The 26,745-nt window shown below is 41.7% G+C and overlaps 1 protein-coding gene across 1 annotated transcript in view; it reads left to right on the top strand.

Moving 5' to 3' along the window:
• The window catches only part of CPED1 (cadherin like and PC-esterase domain containing 1), a 337,576-nt gene that overhangs the window by 155,567 nt on the left and 155,264 nt on the right, over window positions 1–26,745 (top strand). Inside the window, exons 11-18 of the mRNA XM_013005960.2 lie at window positions 4,172–4,314; window positions 5,724–5,796; window positions 7,029–7,196; window positions 8,879–8,983; window positions 10,966–11,135; window positions 17,663–17,733; window positions 19,856–19,906; window positions 26,242–26,428. Coding sequence (XP_012861414.1) covers window positions 4,172–4,314; window positions 5,724–5,796; window positions 7,029–7,196; window positions 8,879–8,983; window positions 10,966–11,135; window positions 17,663–17,733; window positions 19,856–19,906; window positions 26,242–26,428 — 968 coding nt within the window. The remainder of the gene's footprint in view (window positions 1–4,171; window positions 4,315–5,723; window positions 5,797–7,028; window positions 7,197–8,878; window positions 8,984–10,965; window positions 11,136–17,662; window positions 17,734–19,855; window positions 19,907–26,241; window positions 26,429–26,745) is intronic.

Below are 26,745 nucleotides of genomic sequence, written 5' to 3'. Positions count from 1 at the left end.
ATGTTTTGAGAATGATGATGGCAACGAATGTACATATGTGCTTGACACAATGGGTGGATATATGGATTGTGATGAGAATTGTATGAGCCTCCAATAAAATGATTAAAAAAGAAAGATCCTTCTCCTCTAAAAATTTCCTTTAAGTGGAGGCGTTGGGGACAGTGGAATACACGCAATGAGCTAGAAACAAACGCAGCGAGACACAACTGGAACACAACTCATGGAAGGCAAGTAGCGGTCCTGAAAGTTTTGCTCTCTGAGGACTATTTCTCCTGCCATCACACTGGTTTCTATAAAGACAGTTATACGTCGAGTCCTCTGCTTTCATGATTGGCGTTGGATGTTAGTCCTTTCAACGGGCTGCGTTATGAGGGAAACAGGAGACAAGGCAGATGCTGAGATTTCCTTCAACCCTGCTCTCTGCCGTCTGTTGGGACGCACAGCACAAGCCCATTCAACTCTCCTGGTTCGGTCTTCCCACTTGACTCAACATTTCCATTTAAAGGCTTTTATGTTTCAAATATCCTTCCGTAATTGGTATTACAAATGATTGACTTCCTAGAGCCAGTCTTAATTTTCCACAACAGGCATTTCATTCCAAGAATCTGGCTTCAACAACCACCTTGATGGATAAATTTCTTTTGATGGCAGTGAACTGGGTCTTGATGTATCAACAAAAATAAAGAGAGCTACCGAAGGAGCCGTGCGGTGCAGTTGTTAAACACTGGCAGTTAAATGAAATGGTGTTAGTTTGAACCCACCCAGCGGCTCTGCAAGGGGAGGCACTGGCAGTCCATCTGCTCCCGTAAAGTTCACAGCCTAGAGACCCTGAGTGGGCAGTTCGACTCTGTCCCATGGGGTCACTAAGATCAATAATAATGTGCATTGCTATGTTCCAAGCAATGGTGTGCTTTAATGTGCATTTCCTCTACATTCTAGGGGTGATTGGTGCAGACCCAGAGGGGAATCTGGGAATTTTGCACCTGGGATTTATGGTCTTAGTATAGTGGTATGCACCTGGTCCCCTAAAGAGATGAGCATTGTGGTCCCCATGTAATAGACTTCTCACTGAAACAGAAAGTACATGGCACTAAATCAATGTGGTTGCATCCATGTTCAATGCTCACAGTTATACACAGAATACTTATGACTGTTCCATACATGAAAGCCAAGATAGGTAACTCTTCACAAACAGTAACAGGAGTAATGGTCCAGAAGGGCACTGGAAGAGGGGCAGGTAAGAGGAAAAGGGAGCTGATATCATTGATGACTGCATAACCCCACGCAATGGGATCAAACAACACAATTGTATGTGAGTGGATATATTGGATGTGTAAGATATGGCATAAATAAATAAATGGTTCCTGAGGGGATAAAGGGGAGCAGATATGGATGAGTTCAGGAGAAAGAAATTATTTTGAAACTGATTGTGGTAGAACTTTTACAACACTGCCTGATCTGATTAAACTACGTAAAATTTGCTATCTGTAAAAATTCCCAATAAAATGATTAAAAAAAAAAGAAATCAAGACAATTATTTCCACAGGAGAAGAATCAATACAAAATAGGAAATTGCCAATTATCCTTCCCCATGGAGGACATCAATCGATAATTGATTTATATATCTTATCTTAACAGTAATAACATAACATATGCCAAACAGACATTCATGTCCATCTTTCTTATATTATCAACTTTCACCTCTGTGGCATTCAGAAGACATGAAAATGAGAAAGTGGAGTCATAGCAATTTTGTTCTGCACAGCATAGTGAACTAACTGAAGTACCAGATGACGTACTTTATTTGGAGAAGTATGTTACTCTGGCTTGACTCAAGGGTGTTCACATTTTAAGTCTTTGTATTCATGTGTTTTCTTTTGATCACATCTTTATTATACTAATTTTTTTATGAAACCGAATTAAAAACTCCAGTTGCCAAATGCTAATGATGCGTTCTTAAGGTCTCGAAGTACACATCTCATTAGGTTTTTGTTTCTCAGCTGTTAAGACTTTATGAAGTCAATATTTAGCTCCCTTGGGGGGGATTTGCTTGTGTGTTCTAAAAGATACAGTTAGCCTTCCTTTCCAGCGACTTGTGCCAATCTCTGCCCTTAATTATCCCAACAACAACAAAAAGTTTTTCCACTTTCCAATATTAAACAATTCAGAGAGATTTCATTTGCTCTTTAAAAAACAAACCATGAGTAGGGATCCCTGCTGTATGTTGCTTCAAAGATATTTTGTGTTCTTCATCTTTTAGAGTATATTTATCCATATGAGAATTGTCTTTCCACTTCTAAGAAATGTTGACGTGAATTTTGTTGCTGCGCTTTCTCAAGAGGTAGTTGTTGAAGCAGTGCTGGTTGTTGTAGTGGTGGTTTTCATATTCAGGCAAATCAAAATAATTATTTGTGATGCCAACTGCAGTGTTTTCAAGAAAATATTAATCATTACTCATGGAAGCAGCCGTCAAGGGATCATAGAACTTGTTGCATGAGGTACCTCTGCTGCCCCAGACCTCTTTAGAGTATTGAGAAGCAAGGATGCTACTTTAAGGACTAAGGGGAACCTGACCCACGCCATGGCTTCTTCCAGTGCCTCATACGCATGTGAAAATTGGACACTGAACAAGGAGGGCCAAAGAAGAATCAATGCATTCAGATGGTGGTGCTGGTGGAGAAGACCGAAAGGACTGTCTTGGAAGAAGTATGGCAGAGTGCTCCGTAGAGACAAAGATGGCAAGACTTCTTCTTACAACATGAGGAGAGCTCAGTCCCTGAAGAAGGGCGTTGTGCTTGGCAAAGTAGAGGGACAGCTAAAAAGAGGAAGTCCCTCCCCGGGATGGATTGATACAGAGGCTGCCACCCTGGGCTGCGGCACAGGTCCAATTGTGAGCATGTGGAAGACAGGGCAGGGTTTCCTTCTGTTGTGCATCCGATTGCTGGGGATGGCAACCGACTCGATGGCCCCTCACAACAGCTCATGGGCTAGATCCCTGACAGCAAAAGGAATGGGAGAAGATCGGCTTCAAACGGTTATTTTTATTCTACTGTCTTCAGAAAGTGGATTGTGTTTTTTTAAGCTAAGACGTGAATTTCACAGTAGCGTTCAGATACATTTTCCTTCCAACTTGATTTTACAACTTTCTCATCACTGCGTAGCTTCTCCTGGTTTATAATGAAAGATACAGAGATTTGGAGACGTGATTGGCAAATTCAAGTTGACCTAGTGACAGAGTCACAACTTCAACATGGGATTCCTGATCACAAACCTGACTATAGCTCCACTGGACTTTCCATGTTTGGCTGTTATGAAACAAGAAAGGAGGGTGAGGTAAACACATCTAAAGCTTCAAGGATAAGCTATTTGGACCTTTTTAGATAGAGAGAGAGAGGCATTCAGACAGACTGATATTGAAATGTTGTTTTAGCTACCACCAAGTCAGTTCGGTCCAATAGTGATTGCATATACATCAGAACGAAACGTTGCCCTGCCCCACACGTCCTCACAGTTGCTGGGCTTGAATTCACCATTGAGGTCAAGTGTCCATCAGTCTGGTTGAGGGTCTTCCTCCTCCCTGACGTTCTCTGTTACCCAGCAATATGTCCGTCTCCAGGGACCCCTGTCCCATGGCCAGTGTGGGTGACATGAAGTCTCACCATCCTGCCCCTAAGGAGCATAGCATCCTGGTTGTACTTCGCCTAAAACAGATTTATTCATTTTCTGGGAAATCCATGGCATGTTTAATATTTTTGCCAATATCATCATTCAACGGTATCAGTTTGTCCCTAGTGACCCTTATTCCTTGTCTAGCTTTCACATGTATATGAGATGATGGAAAATATCCTGGCTTCGGATGGTTTCTTATCCTTGGCTTTTTAACACTTTTAGGCCATCTTTTGTAGCAGATTTGCCCGGTGGAATCGGTCCTTTGATTTGCTGACTGCTGCTTCCATGAACGTACACCACCCATTGACTGACTCTCTCTGTGTTTATCTATTTTTCCCTATATTCTTTCATCTCCTTTTATTAAATTATTTCTTGTCCAAGTTTGCAGTTTTTGAGTGTGGTAAGGAAAACGAACCTAAAGCATACCTCTAGATTATTCACCTTGTCCATGAGAGACACATTCAGACTGTTTTAAGAGAGGAATCCTTTGTTTTGTTTACAGCTGCAAACCTTTTTTGAGACATTCCTGAGGGCCAGTTCACCCCTTCAGGCCTTTGACAACGTGAAGGAAGCAGTAAGCAAACTCCTGCTGGCAGTGGAAGTACTTAGTGAGACATCAACTCTGGGACCAAAGGCCTTCAATAGGTAAATAATAAATAATAATAATAATAACTGATGTTAAAAAAGAGAGGGAAGCCTTATTTTCTAAAAACTGATGGTTGGTGAAAATATATCTCAAGCATCAAAACAATATGCTATTTGAAAATGTGTATATCATATAAAAACAAAATCTTCTAACTCCGTAGTTCCTAATTTAGAGATCCTAAAACACTTTGAAAACACATTACAAATTCTGTTAGTATCGAAATCCTGGTGACAAGAAATAAAGCATAGGTTTTTCAGTATTTTGTTTTAATGACAGGACTCTTCGAAGCTCAGCTCTGTACTGTACACTGTACACTGATCATTTAAAAATCTTTTTACATTTGTGTAGCATGTGTTTCTCTCTACGATATACCTGCTTCACTAATGCAGGTATTTTTAGCAAAAGCTAAAAATCCAAGTTGCTGCCACCGAGTCAATGCCGACTCCTAGCGACCCATTAGGAAAGGGTAGAACTGCCCCTGTGAGTTCCTGAGACTGCAGCTCTTTACAGTAGAAAATCCTCTCTTGCTCCTGCAGAGAAGCTGGGGGTTTTGAACTGCTGACCTTGCAGTCAGCAGCCCCATGTGTAACCACTAGGTCAACAGGCTCCTTTAATAATGCCAAGGAGATAATAAGGAATTTTACTAACAAAATGCAATGCTTCCCATTCCCATATCTCAGTTAACATAAATATAATTTGTTTCAGGGCAATGTTGGTGTGTTTAAAAAGCTAGCGTGCTTCATAACAAAAGGGGGTGGGGGTGGGGGCACCACAATATCAGCTTCATAAGGTTGTATGTGAACAGGACTACCCGGCATCTCACAGTAGAGGAGTTTTCTTCATGGAGTATCTTCATTAATAAGCTTAATGTTTTATGAATATTTAGAGATATATGCATATTGTATAAGAAACAATAACAACAAAAGTCTCCCTCTCCAACTGATTGACTGTTACATCATACAACCTGCCAAATTACATTGTTACATAACTGCCAATAGAACATATTTGGGGAAACATAATTCAATTCTTTCATTCCACCCTCACTCCCCACCCACCCCTACCAAACTCATGCCCTATCACATGCAAAACACATTTAATCCATCACACATGCAATTGGGAGGCACCAGTCTCTGGAGAACATCAAGCCTGGTAAAAGAGAGGGTCCGTGTCAACGAAGACCCTTAGTGAGATGGATTGCCTCAGTGACTGCAACAGGAGGCTCAAACATGGCCCCACAGGCCGGCCCAGACCAGGCAACGTTTCCTTGTGCTGTGCACAGGTCACTGTGGTGAGAAGTGACGCGATGGCACCAAGCAATACTGGATGTTGATAACACGATAGATACCAAAGGAGAGGAGACGCGGGCGGACAGAATAGATTTTCATGTTACCTTGTGTTTCTACCTTAGGTGCAGATTGTGTTTTCAGCTTTTAACTTTTGACCTTGGTTATGGCAGTTTCAGGTCCCCTCTAGTTCTCCAGGTGAGCTTGACCTTCCCCGTTTTGCTTTCCTGTGTCTGTGTATTGTTATTGTGGATGCCGTGCTGGTCATTCGTGGAAACCGCTCAACAAAGGGCACCTGAAACAAAGCTTTGCAGACTGATGGTTCCTGTGATTTAAGGAATTAGCTAGTAAGTAAAGAATCGATTTGACTTCCAATCCCTCCTATGTGTCTCTGCAGAATAAGCTTGGATTGGAACATAATTTAACCACTGCTCGTGACTTGACATAAAGTCAAGTATGTATTAACGGAGAAAAGTGTATCGGATGTATCAGAAAGGTGAGCCTAGAAAAAGGCAGATTCCCCAATCTCTGCACATAATTTTACAAAAGACATAGCTCTTTTGTTGTTTGCATATAAACATTTAATTTTTGATTGCACTGTATTGAAATGCAAAAGCCAGAAGAAATGTTAAAGCATTTTCTTAATATAAATATGTGCAAAGTGAAGGCGTTTGAAGGCAGCGTGCTGATGTACCCCAGAGTCTTTTCCTTCTTTCATCAGATGTGCTCATTCGGTCCAGCTCACTCTCTTCCTTTTTCTGCTCGGATAGCAAGAAGGCTAGACGGGAACCACGGATGGCATTGATCCACAGGAAGTCTATGTTGGGAGGGAAGGCGGGACAAAGGAAAGGAGCAAAATAAAATCCCGCATAACAAGACTGTAGATACTGTATTGATCTGTTCTCAAGTGACGAGACAGAAAAACTGATTACAATCAGGAGGGGGGCTTCCAAAAGTTCCTTGGGAAAATGGAACTAAAAGTAATGACATTTTTAAAGTGAACTTTTAAAAACCCTTTCATATGTGGCTTATAGGCTTACTCCATTAAAATACGAATCTACTTCTAAAGGTTATTTATTCTGTGCATTCATCCAATTGTTTGCACTGTTATTTTTAATTTTTTGGTTTATCGATGTTATTTGTTATGTTCTGAGCACAAATTGTGCAATAGTAAAGGGTTTCAAGATGAGCTAACCTAACTTGATGGCGCAACGGTTCATTTTCTTATGCGCTGAAGAGCCGCATCGCCTTAAGAGCTGTAGGACTCAGGTTTGTAAATTTGCTCACCTCCAAAGCGGCCACTAGGTGTCAGTTCTGATCTACAAGTCAGAGGAAAATAAATCACGTCTCCCCAGTTGCTGCTCTGTGTTAAACTAAGTCCATGAAAAATATCTGGTGTGCTCTTCTCTTTCTCGCCCCGTTTTTTGAAGGTACATGAGCATTTAGGGTTTCAAGATGATGACAATGTGGATTTTGAGGACCAAGCTACAGAAGAATTCCTTTTAAAAGACACTTTCAATTTTCTCCTCTCTAATGAATCTACATTTTTGACATTTTCTGAGATATTTCAGAGACTTTACAGACCAGCTGTATTTAAAGTAAGTGCACATTTATACCCTATTTTTCTTTTTAAAATTTTTCTTTTATTTTTTTTACCCTATTTTTCTGATTTCATGTTATTCATTCAACTATGCCATGTTTTTCATTATGCAACCAAGCGATTTGAAGATCATTTGGTATTTATGATCTATCCTACTGGGTTGTTGTCTTGAAAATGAGTCGTATGATGTCAATTGAGTATGTGAGGTAGCGGCCTGAGGACACAAGCAGTTGTGGTCAGTTTCCAATCTAAAAATTGGTGGCTTGAACCCACCTAATAAACCCATGATAGAAAGGCTTGATGATCCACTTCCTTAAAGACTAAAGCCAAGAAAACCCTGTGGGACAGCTTCACTCTTGAATATACAGAATCTCCCTCCATGAGTTGAAATGAACTTGGTGGGAAGGGGTTGGGTTGGGGTTTTTATTAGTATGTGGGTGACTGACTTTATTGAAATTATGGCTTGAAAAGGAGGAATTTGGTTCTCCATTTCTGAACGTGTGCCTATGATGTTCTACTTTGATATCAGGAGCTTGGCTTGTAACACTGAGGTGGTTTAAGCAAATGCATCTGGCAAGCTGTTTGATGCTGATGCCTGGGGTCATAGTGCTTCAGATGAGTACTGATCACATTTTTTTTGACATGTTAGTGCAAGTTTTCCTGTTTTGTTTTTATAAATCCCCATAGGCTAACAGTATAGTATGGTTCCCTCAGTTTTAAACTCATACTGGGAGACCTGGAGGAGTGGAATGTGAAAGGCAGCGGGCAAACCAAGGCGGCCCCTGTTGTTACTCAGGGGTTCTCTTGGCTTGCTCCTCTATACTTCCCCATTTCCATTCTCCAGCAAAGGGGTTGTCAATAACACCACTAGAACCACTCCACGGGGGGTGGGGGGGATTAAAAAATTTGTATAGGCACCCTCTGTTCCCAGGCATGCATTCAAAAGCAGTGGGGTTGGGTAAAAGTAGGGAATGGCTATCAAATAGTCAAAATCCAAACTCATTGCCTTCAACTTGATTAAAACTCACAGCGGCCCTATGAGTTGCTGTTTGATGTTGTTGCTAGGTGCCGTCTGGTCTAGTGAGTTCCTACTGATGGCGACCCTGTGCCCACCAGAATGATACACTTGCCTGGGCCTTCACTGTCTGCACAAGGGTCCTTATGCTTGAGCCCATTGTGGCAGCCACTCTGTCAGTTCATCTCGTTGAGGGCCTTCCTCTTTTTTGATGCCCCTCTCTCTACTTTACCGAGCACCATGTCCTTCCCCAGGGACTGGTCTCTCCCACAACATGCTTTAGTAGAAACCTTGAAATTCCAAAGCGATCATGCGACGAGATTCACATGCAAGTGCCCATTTGCTGCGCTGATCTCTGGAGCCCTAGAGGCCAAAAGGTACTCCTCCTGCACCCTAACTGCTCATCAGAGTCTGTCCTTTTACTGTCCTCTTCCCAGGTTGACGCCCAAAGAAAGCACCTGCGAGCCAGTCATTCAGGTCGTTCTGGGCCAATGTGATGCTTCCTTACGTTGGAATGTATGACTTAGCACGGATTAGCTCATTCGTTTACAGAGTCCAAATGAGCTTGAATTCACGAAGTGAGGAGAAAATCAGACATTCGTGCACATGGTTTGACTCTGTAGCAATTGCTTAACCATTTGTTTGTTTGTTGTTTTCTAATACAGGGTGAAAACTTCTCAAACGACCTAAATCAATGCCTGTCTTTAGAGGATATTCACTCAATTAGGACTTTCGTAAAGGAACTTGGCAGTCTGGGGCAATTCCAACTGGTAAAACACTAGTTGAATTTGATACCTCTGGATTACTGAAATCATAGTAGACTGGCCAAAACTGACCTGCTCTTGGCTTCAAACTGAAAATGGAATTTTTTTAAGAAGTAGAAAGATAAAGAAATGCCTTTCCTTTGTTTAAAAATCTGAAAGGTTAAGATGAGCAGAATCCACATGATTTACTTTAAAAGTTTATAAATGATACCCCACTTATTAAAGGGAGAAGAGTATGGATTTAGTCTAGCTACCAGGACTTGACACTTCTCAAGAGGAAAATATCAACATTTTTTCTAAAGAAGCTTTGCATTTACTATGTAACTTACATTTATTTCTGCTTATTCTACTCTTTTCAGTTATATAGGATTAACTACTTCAATGTTCCCTTGTCTAACGCATAGCAAACTTTGAAGTAAATGTATTGTACTAAATATTGCCCACTTTGTTACACAGTGACACTTATTTTGCGTTTTATGAATTTTCTTGGGTTCACTTATTGGTCAGTATCCAAGGATGTTTGTTGTGAACTTCTTGCTTGAACTTGCTTTGTTTCCAGTTCTGGCAATTACATAAACAGACAAGACTAGATTTGTATTTTCCACTTAAGGTTTATTCATGCAAAGCTTTCTAAAAGTATTTAACTGCTGTTTGATTCAAGCATTTTATTACTCTAAAAAATTACATACTCACATGATACTTGCATGAGTTGAAGCCTATTTATTAAGTTAATCATGAATATTTTATACCTGTTTTATAATGTAGCACTATATTTCAGAGAGTTCAATGTATATGTATTACCCCAAAGATAATAGAATTGAGATTATTGTTTAATTAAGTGAAATATTACAGTCAGGACCGTTTGGCTTACTACTGTACACAGATATTCAAAGACGCCTGGCTTCCCCTGGAAGAGTTCATAGCTTAAGATCTGTGAATGTGTAGAGAACATTCAGCATGCTAAAAGGAAGCCCTGAGGAATAATGCATTTGCAGAATAAAGGGCAAGCCCCAGGTTCCTGACTCTTAGCATAAAAAGAAAATAACTATCATTTGGTTTGGTGAGGTAAATATTTCTCACACTGATAGAGGTCACTTGTATTTGAGAGGACTTCTTATAATGTCTGACTCATGGTTACTCAGCTCTTTGCAGGTGTCTGCAATGTAACCACCAGCCAGGGAGAGAGACGGGGCTTTCTCCTCCCAATACGGAGTCACAGTCTTGGAAACTCACAGGGGCTGTTCCACCCTGTGCTATCGGGTCACCCTGCGTTGGAAGTAACTTGATGGCAGTGAGTTTGGGATTGTTTATTTTGAGTTTATAACAAAGCCAAACTCACTGTTATCGAGCTGATTCTTTGTGGAAGTTAAAAAGCCTCATCTTTCTCCCATGGAGTGGCTGGTGGGTTTGAGCTACTCACCTTGCTGTTGGTAGCCAAACAGGTTGGTGGATGTGAACTGCTGACCTTTCTGCTTGCAGACACACTCACAACCCCTTACGCCACTAGGCTCATTTCAGTGTCTCTAGAACATGCCTAGCTGCTAACCGTCAGGTGGGAGGGCGGAGTCCAACCAGAGATGTCTGCAGAGAAAGCCCTGGAGATCTACTTCTGACAAATAAAATCCTATCTTCAAACCCTAAGGCCCACAGTTCTACTCTGACACCCAAAGGTCCAACTGGAATCAACGAGCTAGATGGCAGCTGGTTTCATATGGCAGAAGAACAAATCCATTACTATTTATGGCCATGGAAATGAAAACTTACCCTCTTTGGAAATAGGACAGTCAATAAAATCAGTTCCTTATAAAAAGCGGTATTTACCTTGACAATTGCACAGTAAATTAAATTGTGGAAGACCGACCAAAGGATTGCTAATAAAGATCTGCGTTTTAAAAATTCCAGCTCAATATCCAACCTCCCCAGTAATGCTGCATTTTTATTCCTTTTCCTTAAATTCTGATATTCTGCCTCTGACTGATCTTTCTCAGCTCTTCCCACCTACCGCTCCTGGGATTCGATCTTGGATGCGTGACTTGTATGCGACAGAAAACACTGTGGGGAAACCTGGCTCAGTACCGCTCCAGTACTGGTCTCTTTTAGATGTGTATGAACAATTTCAACTCATGAATAATAAGGCACAGCTACATCCACTGGAATGGTAAGAGAGCCACAAATTTGGGTTGTGCAGTCCAAAAAGTCTCTAGTCTACAGATTGATTTCAAAAAGCTTTGCCTACATTAAAGAGAGAAACAAAAAAGATGTTTGCCCCAAAATTTATGCTCTGGAAAAGGAGCTCCTTTAAACTTTGAAACCATAATGATGCTAGTGGTCTTCCAACACCGTTAACAAAAATATATCCAACCGTTGTTCAAACCAACAGGACCCGCCTCTACCATAAAGTAATGCTTAACAGTAAAGGCTTCATGCGATGGTCTCTATCCTTGACTTGCACGAGCATCAGACAGAATTAGGCGGATTTGTTGCATGAGCCACCAGCCAAAGTGGGGCCTGCGAGACTAAGAGTATTTAGTTAGAGCATGTGAGCCCTTTATTTCAGGCGAATTCTACCCAAATTTATGTATTTGCTCTGTCACTGGCAAATGAGTAGGAGTGCATTAGAAAGGAGAATCAACAAAGGGAAATGCTTGGCAGAGAAAGCTTCTTGGTCTTCCATTCTCACTTCCATTGTAATAAAAGGCACTGGTGTCGGTTCCGTGGGGTCGGTCCCGTGTCATAGCGACCCTATGCAAAACTGAATGGAACACCACCCCGTCCTGGGCCATCCTCGCAGCTGCTGCGACGCTTGACCCCATTGTTCTAGCCACGGTGTCAGCCCATCTCTTTCAGGGTCTTCCTCTAGTTTTACTGACCTGCTTTAGCAAGCATGAGCCCCTTTCCCAGGGACTGGTCTCTCTTGGCTTGTGAAAGGAAGAGCGTTCTAGTTGAACTTATCCCAAGGCAGATTTCTTTGTTCTTTGCATAGTCTGTGGTACTTTGGATATTCTTCACCAGACCATTCAAATGCCTCAGTTCTTCTGAGGTTTTCTTCATTCATGGTCCAGAGAAAATAGGTCATTAGGAAATAAGAACCAGCATAAAGGTAGATAAGTTAACACCTCCAGGAACTGATGAAGTGGGCAGGCAAAGGGCTGCTTCAGCATCTCTAGTCTATGAATGAATTTGAGGGTGGATTGGACTTTTTCACTGCACAGAAGCAAACCGAAACGCCTAGAGATGTGAAAAGCTGAATGGAAACACTGTTGCCAACCATTCGTGCCTTCGGCAACTATCCTCATGAAGACACTCGCTCTTATCTAATACTAACCTGCTGCGGCCAACTGCTGTCCACTGACAGTCTTGTGGTGACATCCCATGAGGCGCATTGTCTGGGAATGGAGCCTGGGTCTCTGCATGGAAGCTATTCTATCAATAGCTCTCACTGCCCCTAGCATTCACATATTGCTGTGCTATTATCACTTTCTTCTGCCTCAAGAGATAGAACAGTTCTTCAACAAACTTCTTCACAGACTGTATAATTCTAAAATGTAAATGATCAAACATTGGGTAATTTTTAGGGCATCCCTCAGGATCAGATTGACTTTGACTCTCGTGAATTTATGAAGTTACCTTTATTCCTTAAAACTTGAAAATAGTAGGTCTGACATTTTTGGCCTGTTTATAAATTAGGTTTTATTTAATATGCCTCAAAATCACCTTGTAATTTGGATGCACACAAATACCCAAGATTATGCTGTTTGTTGTGAATTGGCGAAGAACAGACGGGGCTCATGAAAGAGCTCACTGACATTTTGTTTTTAACATCGAGTAAATCCCTTTGGGATACACAGGCTTGGGAGTGTTTGTTCTCAGGTTCCACATATATTGTCAGGTTTAAGCAATGGACTGATCTTGCCTATTGTTTCTGCTATTAATCATCAGTCCTCTACAGGCAGGATCTGAACAAAATGGGTTGTTTCCTTCCAAACTGAAGTGGATAGTTTGCTACCGAGGGCTTCCTCGACAATATCAGCATCGCCAACATTGTCTAAGCCTGTCTGAAGTTCACGTCCTAAGTCATCGATATGTTAACTGCTGGTCCATTGGGGGCATTGTTCCCAAAGAGTTTTTGAAAAGGGTCAGTGCGTTTGCTATTCTTCCACCCAAGCATCACAAAAAAATGTGACATCTATTCTTGCTTAAATTTTATCATAATTCATTTTACTCTGACGAGGGCTGTTTTTAAACTGACGTTTTAGTTTTCTTAGTGCATCAAGCTAGATCCTGTCCAGATGTGTTATAATATGATAGTACAAGTTTATTTCAGTACAAACAAGTATAGTAAAAACACTCACATATATTTCTCATTATATGCATTTTCCATGAACCTTTCTAAGGCCTTTGTGTATAGCCCCTAGAATATTTCAGGAAAGAAATCTCAATTCTAATTATCTTTGAGTTTATGAGTGAGTGCTTATATATTGGATTATCATAATCTTGACTTATTATAAAAAAGATGTATATTATGCATATTTTCCAAAAGAAGTAACTGAGAAGATAGATTTATTTTTTGTGCTCAAATGAGACAGCTAATAAAAGTCAAGTACGGACCAGAACCTGTTTCAGTCCATCTGGTTCACAGTCATCCTTAGTCCAGCGTCTTCCCCCCAGAGCATTACACCCCCAGGCAGATTCAGTGGATCACGGCCCTTTCCTCCACAATGTTCACCTCCGGCTTACTTTTGCTTTTCTCAGAAAAGGTCTGATTGACATATTTTCTCTACCTGGGGAGTGAGGTGTTTTATATCTTCATTCTTCCTTTTGAATAAAGATCATCTGCTTATAGAATAAGGTGAGGAGAGAAAGAGTCAGAAAATCACAGTTGTGGGCAATCATGTGCATTTTCACAGGCTTAGCAGCTACAAATCACAAGAGAATTGGTGTAAATATCAGCAGAAGGAAAGTCTTAAAATCAGTTGCATTATCTGATCATTTTCACTGTGCTGGAAACTTGCCAGTGTACTTTGAAAAGACTATCTGTGAAAATCCACATGTCCACCATAAATAATGTTGGAACAATTGCACAAGAAATCATGGCTGGATGCCTTAACACACAACGCATCTCATCCCATGAACACAGTCATCCTCAGATGCGGCTGAGCTCCTTCTGACCCCTAGCAAGCCCATGGACGTAGAAGGAAGCTCTGCACGTCTGGTGCCAGCCTCACAATCATTGCTCGGTCCGGGTCCACTGCTGCAGCCCCTGGTTCAGTCCGTCCGGTTCAGTCTTGAGCTTTCTCATCGGTCCTCCAATTTACCAACCACGATAACCTTTCCCACGACTGGTCTTCCTGGTAATGTGTCCAAAGTACGTGATACAAAATTCTCACCCTCCTCCATTCTAAGCAACCTTCTGACTTTACCTCTTCTAACACAGATTTGGTTTTTCTTCGAGCAGCCCATGGTAATGTCAGTGTGCTTGACCAGCACCACAATTCAAATGCCTCCCTTCTCCTCTGGGCTTCTTCATTCGTTGCTCAGCTTTCACAGGCATAAGAGGTGACTGAAGACCACAGCGCAGGCGGGGCATCTTACCTCACACTGCTAGCTTTGCCCCATAGCATTGTGGGGAGGTCTTTTGCAGCAGACCTGTCCAATGCACTACATGTGGTTTCTTGACTGCTATCAAATCACGAGCGTTGATTTGAGATCCAAGTAGACGTTGAGTCCATGGTGGCAGTCCCTGTTTCAATTCTTTTTCTTCATTTCTATCTTTTCTTCATTTCTCAGGAGGTTGTGTAGTGTTCCAGTGGTGAGAATTTTTGTTTTCTTTACACTGAGTTGTCATCCGTACCAGATCATCCTCCTCATCAGTCAGTGCTTTGAAGGTTGTATCATGTTCATGTAATCTAACAGCCTCTCAGACGATTTGCCCAGCAAGCAATTGAATAAGTGTAGTGAAAGGATGGCTACAACCTTGATTCACACTTAGCCTGATTTTAAACCAGTCAGTATAGAGCCTGTTGGTCTAAATACAGCTTCTTCATGAGCACAGTTACGTGTCTGTACGTTCCTTTGAGCACAATGATATCTATGGTTTACTCTGAGCCACAGTGTTGAACGCCTTGACAGAGTCAATAAAACACAAGCAAGCATCTTTTTGGTATTCTCTGCTTCCTGCCAAGATCTGACATCAGTCATGAAATCCCTTGTGCCACTTCCTCTTCTGAACCTGGCTTGACATTCTTGCGGATGTACTGCTGCAATCAATCATTTAAAAACCCTTTTTCAACAAAATATTTGCATGTAATATTAATGGCTTAGTCACTGATTTCCACATTCTCTTGGGTCACCTTTCTTTGGAATAGGCACAAAATAAGTCTCTTTCAGTCTATTGGTCAGGTAGCTGCCTCTCAATTTTCTTGCCTCGTGATTGCCTCCGCTTGTTAAAACATTTTACTTGGTATTCCATCCATTCTTGGAGCTTTGCTTTTGGCCGATGCCTACAGTGTAGCTTGGGTTTCTTTCACCAATACCAATGGTTCTTGATCATATGCTACCTCTGAAGTGGTTGAATGTTGACCAGTTCTTTTGGGTACTGTGACTGTGTACTTCTTTCATTTCCTTTTGATGCTGCCTGCATGGCTCCATATTTGCCTGAAGAATCCTTGAATAGAGCATTCCGAGGCTTGATTTCTTTTTCTTCTGCTATTTCAACTTGAGAAATACTGAGCTTGATCTTCCATTGCGGCTTTCTTGGGTGGATGGAAATAATGATTTTCTAACTCCAGGTCTTTGCACATTTCACTATAATACCTTTTCTCCAACTGCCCTTTGAAGGTTTCTATTCAACTCTTTTACCGCATTATTAAGATCGCATTTTCCCCCCAAATTCAGTTTGTGTAATTGGGGGCGGGGGTGGGGTGTTTCAGAAATTCATGGGAAAATCCATTGTTATTTAATTCTAGTTTTTGGTACCCCTTGGTATGTTTCAGTGATGCATTTGATGTGAACCTCACCTACAGTGTTGTTTCATATGAATTTTAATTTTTAACAACCAATTGTCTACTGCCTAATCAGACTTGAATGTAACCTGTCTCACTCCATGCTTTATCTAAGGACCCCTGATGACTTAGTCAGTTACATGCTGGGCTGCTAACTGAGATCAGCAGTTCAAAACCACCAGTCGCTCCTAAGGAGAAAGATGAAACTTTCTACTCCTATAAAGAGTTAGAGTCTAGGAAACCCAAAGGGGAAGTTCTCCCCTTTCCTACAGGGTCACTGTAAGTAAAAATGGATGCAATGGCAGTGAGTTTTTGTTTATATTCATATATAAACATTTTTTTTTTTTAAAATGCAGTGGCATTACTTTTGTTCACTCATACTGAAGAACAAACAGGTCTACGCTGGAGTTAGAACAGCCAGAATACTCCTTAGGAGAGAGGATGGCAAGACTTTGTCTTGCTTCCTCTGGGAATGTTATCAGGAGAGGTTAATACCAGGAGAAGGGCATCCTGCTTGGTGGCGGGTCATCGAACAAGAGGAAGACATTTAAGGAGATGTATTGACACAGTAGGCATAATGAACTCAGGTGTACCAACCATTGCAAGGATGGGCAGGGCTGAGCCGCATTTTGTTGCTATACACAAGGTTCCCATAACTTCGTGAAGTTGTGATATTAATGGCACTTGACAACAATTATATTCACCATGCTATGCAACTGTCACCATCCATTCCCAAGTCTTTCTATCAACTTCAACAGAATCTCAGTGCCCCCAGCACTGTCTCTAACTACTGCTTCTTCTTCTTTTGTGTTTCTATTTTGAAGAAATTGAATGTTGCTCTCCTCCACCACAGTGCCCAGTACAAGATTTTGGATCGTAAATATTTATGAAATGAAATGTAACAAAGATCATTTGATTTAGCTATCGCAGTATCCCTGTAACATAAGGCAAATCTCATCTCCATTTTGCTGGTGTGTAAATGGAGATTCATAACAGCACCAGAAAGTTCCATTAAGGGCCCATCAAACTAATCCTGCCCAGTGTTCCCTATCATCAAGGCCAGCAATTACTCTGTCTGCAATCTTGATTACTTTGGCCCCAAATCTGAGAATTTGAAGGGCAATCTGGCCAAGTGTTTAGTTAGTTCTACAACAGAGACAAGGAGACAAACTCAACAAGATATACTGGACCCTGACTCTTCACTACCGTTCGAAAGAGCTCAAGGATAGAAGGCATGGCCAGCATCAGTTAGATTTTGCAATGATACACTTATACTTCTGAGATTTTATGTATGTTCTTCTCAGCTTGTGTCTCAGACTTTCCAAAGCTTCTTGATTCAAAACTGTAACTTGAGCCAAAGAGATTGCAGTAAGAATGTGCATTGCTGAAGCAGTTCTGTTGGACCCATACTATCAGAGAGCTTTGAGTTTTGGACGCAAGAGTGACTTTTTGCCCTGTTTTAGTTCAAATGTGCTTCTGCTGATTAGAGACGATGAGATTTCCACCCACCTCCTTTGAGGCTCAGTTGCCAGTTTCAAGGATGGAAATACAGAGAGTGTTTCTTTGTGTTGATCAAAATAACTGAGACCCCTCAAGCAAAAAGGAAAGTGGATCGCGTGGTAGATGTTTTTCCATGAATTGTGTCATTTCATTGATCCAGAGGTCTTTGGCATTGCTCCTGCAGGGATTTTTCCACGAAGGATGAGGATGCTGGAAAACCACAAGTACCATTTGATGCAGTTGAAAATAAAAAAGGTAAACGGATATAGCTCCATTTAATTGTAGCAGGAAAATGTGTATCGCCTGGCCAAACGCATATTAAAATGTTAGCCTAACAATCAAAAACTAAAACAAAACCAAAAACCACCGCACTCACTGACACTGAATCAATTCTGACTGATGGCGAGTCTTTAGGGCACAGTAGACCAATCCCCCCCAACACACCCCCTCCACTCTTGAGGTTTTCTGAGGCTGTAAATCAGATCCTTAAGGGAACGGGAAACCTCACCTTTCTACCAAGGACTGGTGGGTGGTTTGAACTGCTGACCTTAGGGTTAGCAGACAAGCACGTAATCTACTCTGCAACCAGGACTCCTATTTTTCATAAAACTCAGAAAAACCTTTCTTCTTAAAGATAATGAAATTGGAGGAAGTATAAGCAAAGAAGTATTCTCATGCTTGTGGTTAGTGTATAAATGAGAACCACCTTTCTTACCAGTCATTTAGGAATGTATATAAAAAAGATATTAAAAGATTGAACACAGAGGCCAGAAATTTTACTTCTAGGTATAATATTTAGAAAATAAGTTAAAACAAATACTGGTTTAAACTACATAACTTTTAATAAATGAGGGGGATAATGAAACCACCAGGATTCTATCATTAAGAATAAAGAGTTAATCATCTCATAAACTACTATATGAAGCCACTATAATCTTTTAAAAGTATATTTATAGGAAAGGTGCTTATGATATATTACAAACTGAGAAATTGCCTTTAAGCAACATGAACTGATAATAATTAAAGGAAAATAATAATGAGTTTGATTTTACTTCTTTACCTTGGCTCTATTTTCAAGTTCTTTTTTCCTTCTAAAGACTATCAGAGATTTTTTTTGTAATAAGGAAAAAATATATAATTTTAGAAAGAAATAAAATGAAAATAAATGTGTGTCCTTGTATCTACTATTTTGAAAAACTATGCTAAGTTCTCTCATTATAATTCTAAATTGGGAGTTAATAGTAAGTGGTATCTGTGAAAGTGTGATTTGCAGGCCAGCAATATTGACGGTGCCTTGGGAACGTTCACCGGTTCGATGTAGCCTACTGCTCAGAATTTCTCTCCAGGAGGCATTTCAGTGAATCCTGGTCATGGCTGTGAGTCATGCGCACATTTGAGAACCATTGATTCAATAGAATGAACCGGTAGCCCCAGTGAAATGCTGGTGATAAACGGGGGTTCTTACCTCTCCGACTAATTATTTGTCTTTGTATGAGCTGCTTTAGTCTACTGAGAGCTATTTATTCATTTGTTTAAAACAAATATTTGTTAAGGTAGTGTATATATTTATTAGGCAGATGCTAGGGTGAATCAGGAGACTGAAATACTAGTGGGAAGAACTTTGTAATTCTAATAATTTGAGAAATTATAATAATAGGATAAGAAAACTTGACATAGTCGATCCAGGACAGATGAACCCCTACCTCTGAACAATGGATAGAATTAAACCAACACTTTTCCTCAGGGAGTTTTCTATTTACTCTCAGCATCATCGTCTGAGTGTTGAATCAATTCACTTCTGAGGTTCTAGCCTAGCAGCTGGGTTTGATCCAACTTTACTTAGAAGTCATTCATGAGGCAGTAAAACCTACATAATACGGTACATGTTTTATTAAATGAATCTGTGTTTGAGATGATGAGGTATTTATTCTTTTTATTTATTTATTTTAAATCATTTTATTGGGGGCTCCTACAACTCTTAGCACAATCCACACATACATCCATTGTGTCAAGCACATTTGTACATTTGTTGCCATCATCATTCTCAAAACATTTACGTGCTACTTGAGCCCCTTGGTATCAGCTCCTCATTTGGCCCCCCTCCTTCTCCGATTCCCCCTCCCCCACAAACCCTTGATAATTTATAAATTGTTATTTTGTCATATCTTATACTGTCGGACATTGCCCTTCACTCAATTCTCTGCTGGCCAGCCCCCAGGGAGGAGGGTATATGTAGATCCTTGTAATCAGTTCCCCCTTTCCACCCCACCTTCCCTCCACCCTCCCGGTATCGCCACTCTCACCACTGGTCCTGAGGGGTTCATCTGTCCTGGATTCCATTATTTCTTATTTTAAATGTACTTTTTCCTCCCCCCAGTGGAAATGCCACACCCGGTGAGTGAGCGCAGAGGCAGACGTTGCAGTGACGGTGAGTTGAGGCTGCCGTGTTCCGGCAGCATTATCAATGGGTACTCTCCAGCTTTGAATACATTCTCCATCGCTCATAGTTGCACATCTGTGGGCAGCTCGCCTATCCTGAGCACTTGTTCCGAGGTAGGAGATGGTTGAATGAGTCATTCTCTGCCACTTTTGCAAATGAAGTACATGTTCATTTTGTTTTTAAACATGATTTCCCTTTAAAGCCAGTATTTTTGGAGCTTGCTTTAAGGGCCTCGAAGAGTTCTACCCCGCTGCTTTGGAGGCCCCTGGGAGAGGTGGGCAGCTCACCCACCTCAGACTTTCACCAGCGGGAGTCTCAGCACCTACAGTGGTCTCCTTCCCACCAGCATGTTGCTATCACGGTTCATACTTGAGGAAACATTTCTCTATAGAAGTTGAGCATATTCAAGTTGATTTTAAATTTATGTCCTTAAAATTGAGTCGCACTAATACATGTAATTTTATTGTATATAGTGTTATATTTATCAATAATATTTCTAGTGCACTCCAGTATTATTACACAACAATAACAGATTTCTGGAGAGTCTGACTTTACAAGGTCACAGGGCCACTAAACCAGCTGAACTTGACTGAGAAGCTGGATCTTCAGATTCTGTGTCCTAAATTCCTGAATTTTTAAAATGTCTTATAATGTGAGGGGCTTCACAGAGTTCAAGTTTTCACTATACAATAATATGGTTTAATAACATCAAGAAGTATATCCAATTGCAACAAACACCCAATTACTGAATATTTCCATTTTGAAGGCCCCTTGCAGATGGTAAACAATTAAGAGTTGTAGTCAGTGGATTTTTTCATCATAGCTTTAAGAAATATATTTATTTGTATGTCTACAGTTTATGTATCATTTAAAGAACCTTGGTGGCTCAGAGGTTAAGGGTCCTGCTGCTAACCAAAAGACCGGTGGCTTGTCCCCACCCCGCAGTTCTGTAGACAGGCGACCTGGAAATCCGCTTACATAAAAATTCCAGCCAAGAAAACCCCATTGGGCAGTTCCACTTCAGATGGAGATTAGACCATTAACTCGACGACACCTAGCAACAATCGAAATACAGTTTTCCAAAGCATGCCCTTAGATAATTACCTTACACAAATTAAAACTATTCTGTTGAAACATTAACTCTAAGAAGATTTTATGGACTTTGGCATCATAAGTTCTCAGATTGAATAAAACCGACTGTATCTTCTATAATTTGATTTAACATCCATTATGTTCTACTGCTTTTGTTGAAATCACTTTCAATTAAGAGGCTGTACAATGATATGGTTTAATACCATCAACAACTATCATCTCCAATGATAGAAAGGAGGATTTTCAATTCAGCGGTGCTAGTCGGGAAAAGATAACAGGTCGTCTGTGGCATGTACTTCATTGCTTCCCGACCCCAAGTCCCTCCAAACCCAAAATCAATGCCTTTGAGTCCAAGTCCAACCTGCAACCACTACGTTACCAAGTTCCTGCCAGTACAGACACCCATGCTCACTGAGGACTCCTAGCGGCCCTCTAGGACAGGGTAGAACTATCCTGGTGGGTTCCTCTTTATGGGAGTAGAAAGCTGTGTCTTTCTCCCTCAGAAAGGCTGGTAGTTTTGAACTGCTGACCTTGTGGTTGGCAGTCCAAAACACCAAGCTTCCTCTAGCTGATACCAAGCCAATTCTGACTCATGGTGACCCTATATATGTTGGAGTCACATGGGGTCCCAGAGTTTTCAGTGGCTAATCTTTCCAAAGTGATGGCCAGACCTTTCCTCCGAGGGGTTTCTGGGTGGACCCTAATGTCTAACCTTTCGGTTAGCAGCTAAACATATCTGCCCTTTGTCCCACCCAAGGACTGCTCTTGAGCCCTTACCCTTAGATGATCGCATGCTTCTCAAATCTCTGAGGAGCCTGACGCCTGCAGTGGAGTAGAAAGAGAACGGGAACGGAAATCAGGAACAACGTGGGAGTGAACACTTGTTGAGAACTTGCAGGGTTCCAGCCTCCGGGTTTGCTGCAGCATCAGGCAAACCCCTTCCTCCCTTTGAGCTTCCATTTTCTCATTTGTAAACTGCAAGGATATTACACTCGCTGACCTCTTTTTTTCCGCCCTGATCCCAAGAAACATGGTAAAAGGATGTGAACGTGTTCAGTAAGCCCTTCATCTTTGTTCCTGGTTTTAAGTGGAAGAAAATTAGTCCTATCCCGGCCTTCATACACTCATCTTTCTACTTTTGTAGTAGGATATAAAGCTTTTTTGTTTTTTAAGTCCATTGATGCCTGTGAACAGGTGTGAGTATTTCTAGGAGCCTACGCTGCACGGTGTTTCATATGAGTTATGATTATCCCTCCAGAGGTCAATAAACTTCAGTGGTTAAAAGACGTCCATTAAAAGCAGCCAAACTTCAAACAGCTTTCTGAGGTCTCCTTGCCAAATAAGCTCTGCAGCTCGCTACCGCCGTACCCCACACGGGGTTCCCCATGGAGCTAACCTAATCTGGCCGGAGGCAAGTTGGGATGGGGCTGGGAGAGACGCCAGGGAGACACCAGGTGTTTGCGGGCGGCAACAAGGAGGATTCGGTTGAAGGTGAAGGCAGCACTCCATCAACTTTCAGACAGAGAGCTGGGACTCTGCCCTTGTGGCACAGTTGGCCAGCAGTGGGCATTGCTCAAACTGTGCTGAGTGGCATGATGGCCCATTTTATCTAATGAAGAGCCAAGTGTCCATGTTGAAATAGGCAAGTCCCATTGAAAATCATCACTCTTGATCAAAAGGATAAAATGCAGAGAAATAAACTCCCAGTGCAGGACTATAAAAAGATATCCTAGTAAATTGAAGCGCATCTTCTATGTTTACTGATTTGGAGGGGAAAGATTTTCATAAATTATTTGGAGCATAAAATCTAGTGCAGGTGTATATGTCTTAGTTCATGGAGAAGGACATCGGGCTTGGTAACATAGAGGGTCAGCAAAAAAGACCGTCAGTGCAGTAGAGCAAGCACTGACGGATCACGCAACATACCTCTGGTCCCTTGAGGCCTCCTCGCCCCCCACTATTATGACCCCAGTGCTGCTTCCCACTCTGGACTGGATGGGAGAATGTACATAGGTAGAGGCAAGGGATAAAGCTCATGACACATGGAACCCAGGAATAGGAATGGGAATCGGGATACCAAAAGAATAGGGGGAAGTGGGGGAGAGGTGGAGAGGAAGGGGGTACTAATCACAATGAATGGCACATAACCATACCCCACTCCTCCAGGGGGATGACCAACAGAAACCAGAGGGGCAGGGTGACAGCAGTCGGTGTGAGATATGAAAACAATAACAATCTATAATGTATTGTGTTAGACAGGATTCTCTAGAGAGATAAAACCAAATTCCTGATAATATATTTATTTATAAAGATAATTAGATATATAACGAGAAATGAACTGTTAAATCATATACAGATAAATATACAATACAAGAAATAAACAGTTAAATTAGAAAGCACTACAAATGGCTTAGTGCAACTCACGTCCGTGAGAGAAAGTTGAGAGACTGGCAGTCCTTCAAGTCTCTCTCTGATGCCAGATCTTCCTCTATTTGTAGAGAGAGCTAGGCTATGTCAGCACAGCAGCCAATCACAAGGCAGGTCACCAACCGCCAGTCCCCAGCTCCAGCGATGTCTTAAAGGGACCTCAACTTACAGCAACACAATCCACAGGCTAGGCGTCACACAGGCAGTGCAGCCTTTAAATTGAGGCACAGAACAAGCAAGGCAGCCGTACACTGGTCCGATGATCACAGAGCGAGAGACAAGAAAGGCAAGACTCACTAAGCCATTTATCTCTCTGCCCTTCAGTCAATCCCACCTGCGTTCATCAGCCAGGCTGGTACAATAAACTATCTCATGTATCAAGGGGCTGTGAGGCAGGGGGAAGGGGGGAGTGAAGGGTAAGAAAGAGGAGCTGATCCCAAGGGCTCAATAGAAAGTAAATGTCTAGGAAAGAACAATGGCAATTTATGTACTAATAGGTTTGATATAATTGCTGTATGGATTGAAACAAGAGTTGTAAGAGTCCCCAATAAAATCATCTTTAAAAAAAAGATCTTCAAAGACACAGTGGCTCAAACACAGCAAGGATTGTGGGGTGGCACCAGCCTGGGCAGGGATTCCTGCTGTCAGACACAGGGTTGCTCTGAGTTGGAATTCACTAAACGGCACCCAACAGCACACGTTTCCCCTTCCTGCCGAGAAAATGGTCGTCCTCAAATGCATTTACTGACTCTGAACGCCAGCTGATAAGGTCTAGTGTTGGATGGGGTGTAGTCTCCATTTGAATCGTCTCATGACTAAATCCTGTTTTCTCTGCCTATCTCAGTGTCCAGAACATTGTACATGCTGGGGTGGGGGTGGGGGGGGCTTGATTCAATAAAATGAATGCATTATTACGGAGTGGCTGGATTTGAGTAAGTTATGGCCCTCTGTCAGGATAAGTTTGAGGAACACAAACATAACCTCATTCTTTAGTTTGTTTTCCCTTTTATTACAAAAATACATAAAGAAAAAATTGATTTCTAAGTGGTCAATTCAACACAATTGTAGATCCAGCATACCTACAACGCACCTAGACTGAAGCTCTGGTTGACCGTGATATCAATTAACAAGTAAACTATACCAAGCAGGTCATTTGCCCAGTTCACGGAGTAATTCAGCCAAACTGACTGGTCCCCTTTCTTCATGAAGACTTCCTACTAACATCTGTTTGGCAGTATCTGCTACTGTGGGTCCTTGTGTCCATCAAAGAAATACAAGTTTGGTCTTGGTGAGGCACAAATTCCGGTACACGGTGAGAGATGAGACTGGAGCGGAAGACTGGGAAGGCGTCGGGAAATGCCTGATCTGCCTGCATATTACAGCTTGGACTTGGCCATAAGAAACCATTAGAGAACTGTAGGTCAGCTGTCAGCTTTGATGTCAGAAAGATCCTGGAGACGGCTAGGTAAAGGAGAGGAGGAAAGCACAGTGGCATCGTCTGCCTTCTTCCAATTGAGCTTCACAGCTTCCTGCAGCAACGGCAGGGCTTTTTGTTGTTCTTGTTGTTGCTCTGTTGTTAAGACATCCCTGGCTAATGCATTTAAAGGAAATCCAAGGATTTTTTTTTTTCATTTTACTGACCTCTATCTTATGCTTTTCTTTGTTGGAATGTCGTTGACTATTCAGAAGAATTTATGAAGGGAAATACTAGCTGATATTTCTTTGGAAAACATTTGGTAAGCTTCTGTAAGGGGTAATTTCTTTGTTCCAAATATCAATTCTAAATATAACATCAGTGGCTTGGGACACGTACCCATACTGATATTTTTCTTTTATTTTTCCACCAAGACGCTTTTGGGAAAATTAGGTTACTGAGTGGGCTTCTTAAAAGTGGTTTCAAATCAACGGTCAGAGTTGATCTGGTAGGCCAGGATCTGTAACAGGGTTTAGCACAGGATAGGGGTTTTCTCGTATATTTTACAGTCTTTTCTCCGGTTGAGGTGGCCTGAATAGGAGAGGGATTTCTGGATTTCCTTGTTGATTTTCCTTCATACCAGCATGTTTAGTATAGATCAGTGTTCATATGCATCATTTCACCCTATTGCCCATAACCAATTATCCTCATCCAGTGACACTCTGGTAGGAACCTGCCCTCATTCCCTGTGGGTCTCCACACTCTCATCCCCACACAGACACATCAGCCTTGCTTACGAAGTTGCTTTATCTATGTAATCAGTGTCACGAATATATTCTCTACCTAGTGGAGGGATATAAAGGAACCCTGGTGGCACAGAGCTTACACATTAGGCTGCTAACCAGAAGGTCAGCGGTTCGAAACCATCAGCTGATCTGGGGGGATGGGAAGACATGGCTTTCTACTCCCATCAAGACTTAAGAGTCTCAGAAAATCCTCAGAGGCAGTTCTACCCTGTCCTATAGGGTCACTGTAAATCAGCAGTGGCTCGATGGCAGTGAGTTTGGTTCAGTTTTTGAGAGAGATTGTCCTGTCTTCTCTATCTTTAAATGTTCCCAGACGGAGCCTAAAGTGTCATCGGTAGGTATGGTATCATACCAACTAAAGCCTTAGTTGTTTATGAGGCAGATTCTGCCAAAGTTGATAAACAGAGAATCCAGCTGAAGTCACAAGCAAGCGGTGGCCCAGGTGCCGAGTGGAAGGCAGCAGGGATCCCTACCAAGGGGGAGAAAGCAACACAAAATCTGAATTATCTATGATTTCTAAATGTTTATCCATTTCACCATTATATATTTTTGTCATTGTTTCTTTTTGTTTTGTTTCTTAACAGATCAATATACACTCTGTCATATCAGTCAGATCTTTACACATCCACGTTTGCAACTAAACCCTGAATTCCATGCAAGGATCAAAGATTATTACTCAGAAGTCCCATTTGATGTGGTCACAGTGACAATTGGAGCGGAGACTTCTAGGTGTCAGTGCACAGTGCACCTGTCTGAGAGGGGAGGGCCAAGGTATGGGCATGCTGATGGGGGTGAATGTAGTCATTGTAATGGGGTCAGGCATTTGGTACTGCCTTCAAAAGGGGAGTGAGGGGCACAGGTAGTGTAATTGGTAATGCAATGGACTGCGAACCCCCAGCCTCTACAAGGGGGAAAGATGAGGCTTTCTGCTTCCATAAAGAGTTACCGTCTTGGCAAGCCCCAGGGGACAGTTCGACCCTATCATATATAGTCACTGTGAGGCACATTGGAAGAGAGGCCTGCTGATCTACTTTTGAAAAATTCACCATCGATCCCTAAAGGGCACAGCTTTCTCTAACCTGCACGAG

This window comes from Echinops telfairi, unplaced genomic scaffold (assembly GCF_000313985.2).
Source record: "Echinops telfairi isolate 266 unplaced genomic scaffold, ASM31398v2 ScPeMD7_23;HRSCAF=83, whole genome shotgun sequence".
Lineage (NCBI taxonomy): Eukaryota > Metazoa > Chordata > Mammalia > Afrosoricida > Tenrecidae > Echinops > Echinops telfairi.
This window is presented reverse-complemented; position numbering and strand designations above follow the sequence as displayed.